The 2,472-nt window shown below is 45.6% G+C and overlaps 1 protein-coding gene and 1 long non-coding RNA gene across 5 annotated transcripts in view; one reads left to right on the forward strand and one right to left on the reverse strand.

The window, feature by feature from the left end:
* The window catches only part of GRHL2 (grainyhead like transcription factor 2), a 116,855-nt gene extending 116,013 nt beyond the window's left edge, over positions 1 to 842 (reverse strand). The window contains exon 1 of one of the 4 annotated variants that reach the window (XM_006760277.2): positions 562 to 842. In XM_006760277.2, coding sequence (XP_006760340.1) covers positions 562 to 581 — 20 coding nt within the window. In that variant the 5' untranslated portion in view covers positions 582 to 842. Of the gene's footprint in view, positions 1 to 504 lie in introns of all 4 variants that reach the window. The other 3 variants (XM_006760279.2, XM_006760278.2, XM_006760280.2) reach the window with 3 other exon arrangements.
* Positions 843 to 848: 6 nt separating this feature from the next.
* LOC107182569 lies at positions 849 to 1,676 on the forward strand. The gene is made up of 2 exons (XR_001513279.1): positions 849 to 1,139; positions 1,251 to 1,676. It is a non-coding gene; the product is annotated as an uncharacterized LOC107182569 (long non-coding RNA).
* The last annotated feature ends 796 nt before the right edge of the window (positions 1,677 to 2,472 follow it).

The following is a 2,472-nucleotide window of genomic DNA, read 5'->3' on the forward strand; positions in this document are numbered from 1 at the left end:
CGCGCACACGCACACCCTCGGCCCCAGTGCGGGAAGGGGAAGATGGCCGTTTCTGCTGCAGTATAAAGGCTCTTTGTTGCGCTCACACAAAAGCCGCCAAGACCCGCTTTTGCAGCAGGCCCTTGGGGCGAATCGAAGGAACCCAGCTGAGTTTCCAAATGGCCGGAGAAGCCTGCCGAGGGGGGAGCAACTCAGGAGAGGGGAAGAGCAGGCCTCCCGCCCTCGGCTACCCCAACCTCTGTCACTACCCAAGTGCTCGTCGGGGAGCTGGGGGTGGAGGTCCTTCGTCAGGGAGGAAGGGAGGAAGGAAGAAAACCTACTTTCACCATCAAGGCCCAAAGCGGGTATTAAACATTCACATTCTTGTAGGGTTTCTCCCCTTAACCAGGGTAGAAACTTAATCTGGGAAAAAAAAAAAGTCTGGACACACCAAAAAGAAAAAAAGAAAGAGAAAAAAATACCAACAATAGCAACTTAAAAAAAAAAAGCAAAAACATAACAAACCAGTTGCCATCAGCCCAAAGTGGTAGTAGCAGCAGCCGGCGCGTGTGATCCACTTACTTGTCCGACTCTTGTGACATGTTTGATCCAATGAACTCGCTCCCCTTTTCCTGGAGCCTCAGCCTCTGGTGAAACTGGACTTTCAAGTCTGTGCAGGTGAAGGTGTGTGAGAGCGCCCGAGATGGCAGAACAAGAGCTACAGGTAATTCTGCTTTTCCGTCCCCCCGCACCACGCTCGCTCGCTCGCCCGCTCGCGCCCTCACCTAGCCGGAAAGGTGGGATAAGGGGGGGCCCCTCACATTGGGGCCCGCGCTCGGAGGCGGCCGGGCGGCGCGGGGTCCAAAAAAAGCAACACCTGCAACCACTAGGGATTATGGGTGGAACGGAAGGACTAAGGAGAGCTGAACTGGGATCCCCCGCCAACCGGAATCCAAGGCGCAGCGCAACCGCCGGGCTTTTTCGAGGACTGTTCGACGGTTTCCGAAGAGTTTGAAGTTTACTCTGTGCTCAGAGGAGGGGAAAACACAACGATTGCCGGGTTTGTTGCGTGATTTCATTTGTAACATACCCACCACCAGCACTTTTCGTGCCCCAATTTGGTGTAAAATACGCCCAGTAGATTACAGCTTTTCTAAGAGGTGAGCATCCTTGCGTGAGCTGGGCAGAGGATCTCGGTGGGGTGAGGAGATTTGGTTGAACAGACCATAAACTGGCCCCTGGCGCACCTTTTTTTCATCTCACCTCTGCAGCTTGGGGATTCCAGAGCTGCAAACAACCACTGTTCCATAAGCCTGTTGTCTTTTGACGTTTCCAGGCAGACATCAACATTGACATTGTAATTCAATAGAAGCTGTGACTACAAAGGTGCTTTATCCTTCTAGGTTAGTATGGTTGCTACGGAAACAATTCAGGATGAAGCTGACTTTATTTGTGGTTCTGCTTCACTTGGTTGGAAACAACGCCAACTAGCAAAGGTGCAATTCATTTATAATCACTGCTCCCAAAGTGTGTTGGTGAAAATTTTTTATAGAGATCTAGCCCATACTTAGAAATTGTGGAACTGAAGAGGGATGTGAAAAGCTTACCATATTTTATTCCATCTTACTTTGCGAGAGCTCATACAACTTTTAATCGTTATGGATCAGATGTTTTCTAAAAATTGCATTGTGAAACAATGTTTGGTTGTTCCGTGTTTTCACCTATAGCAAATGAATTTCAAAAGTTTATGCTTACTTTTTAAAGACATTAGAAGTACACACAGTTTTTAAAGGTAATATAATATGTGAAGGTTATATACATTACCCACTTCTTCTTTACCTTCTTAATCACCTGAGAGGCAACCACATTCCACTTTTATCTGTCTCTTTTGTCATTTACCTCCAGACTTATCAATAAATGTCATGGTTATCTCTTGATTGATCTGTTTAGATGTCCTACGTTGACTACCTGTTGCCTCAGATAGAGATGCAGCTTTTTCACACCCACCCAGCTTCCCCTTCTGCCATTTTTCCCACACAGCTCTTTCAGTTTATAGGTCGTAAGTAGTTGGGACTGTGTAAACCAGTCAGCGGAGCCAAATGGTGAACTATGGTTGTTTTCCTTCTTATAAAATCTTTTATATATTTACTTTGTTATGCACCCACCTGATATTTTTTCTACAACATGTTGATCAAATAACTATCAATTTTATTTTCCAAATGATCAAACAATCAATTTTATTCCCCAGCCCCCACCCCCACCCTCACCCCCGCAACATCCTTCCAAGTCTTCTGTCCTCCTGTCCAATGGAGATGAGGTTTCTAAATTGAAATTGTTCATTTATAAGTTTGTAGAAATTGCTCTTTTATCTTCTAGCATCCAGTGTTGCTGTTGAGAATTTCATTGCTACCCTTATTCCATTCTTTTGTGACCTGCAATTTTTCTTTCTGGAAACTTTTAGAAGAATCCCTTTATCTCTTATATTGTGAAATT

The sequence above is a fragment of the Myotis davidii genome, unplaced genomic scaffold, assembly GCF_000327345.1.
Source record: "Myotis davidii unplaced genomic scaffold, ASM32734v1 scaffold497, whole genome shotgun sequence".
Lineage (NCBI taxonomy): Eukaryota > Metazoa > Chordata > Mammalia > Chiroptera > Vespertilionidae > Myotis > Myotis davidii.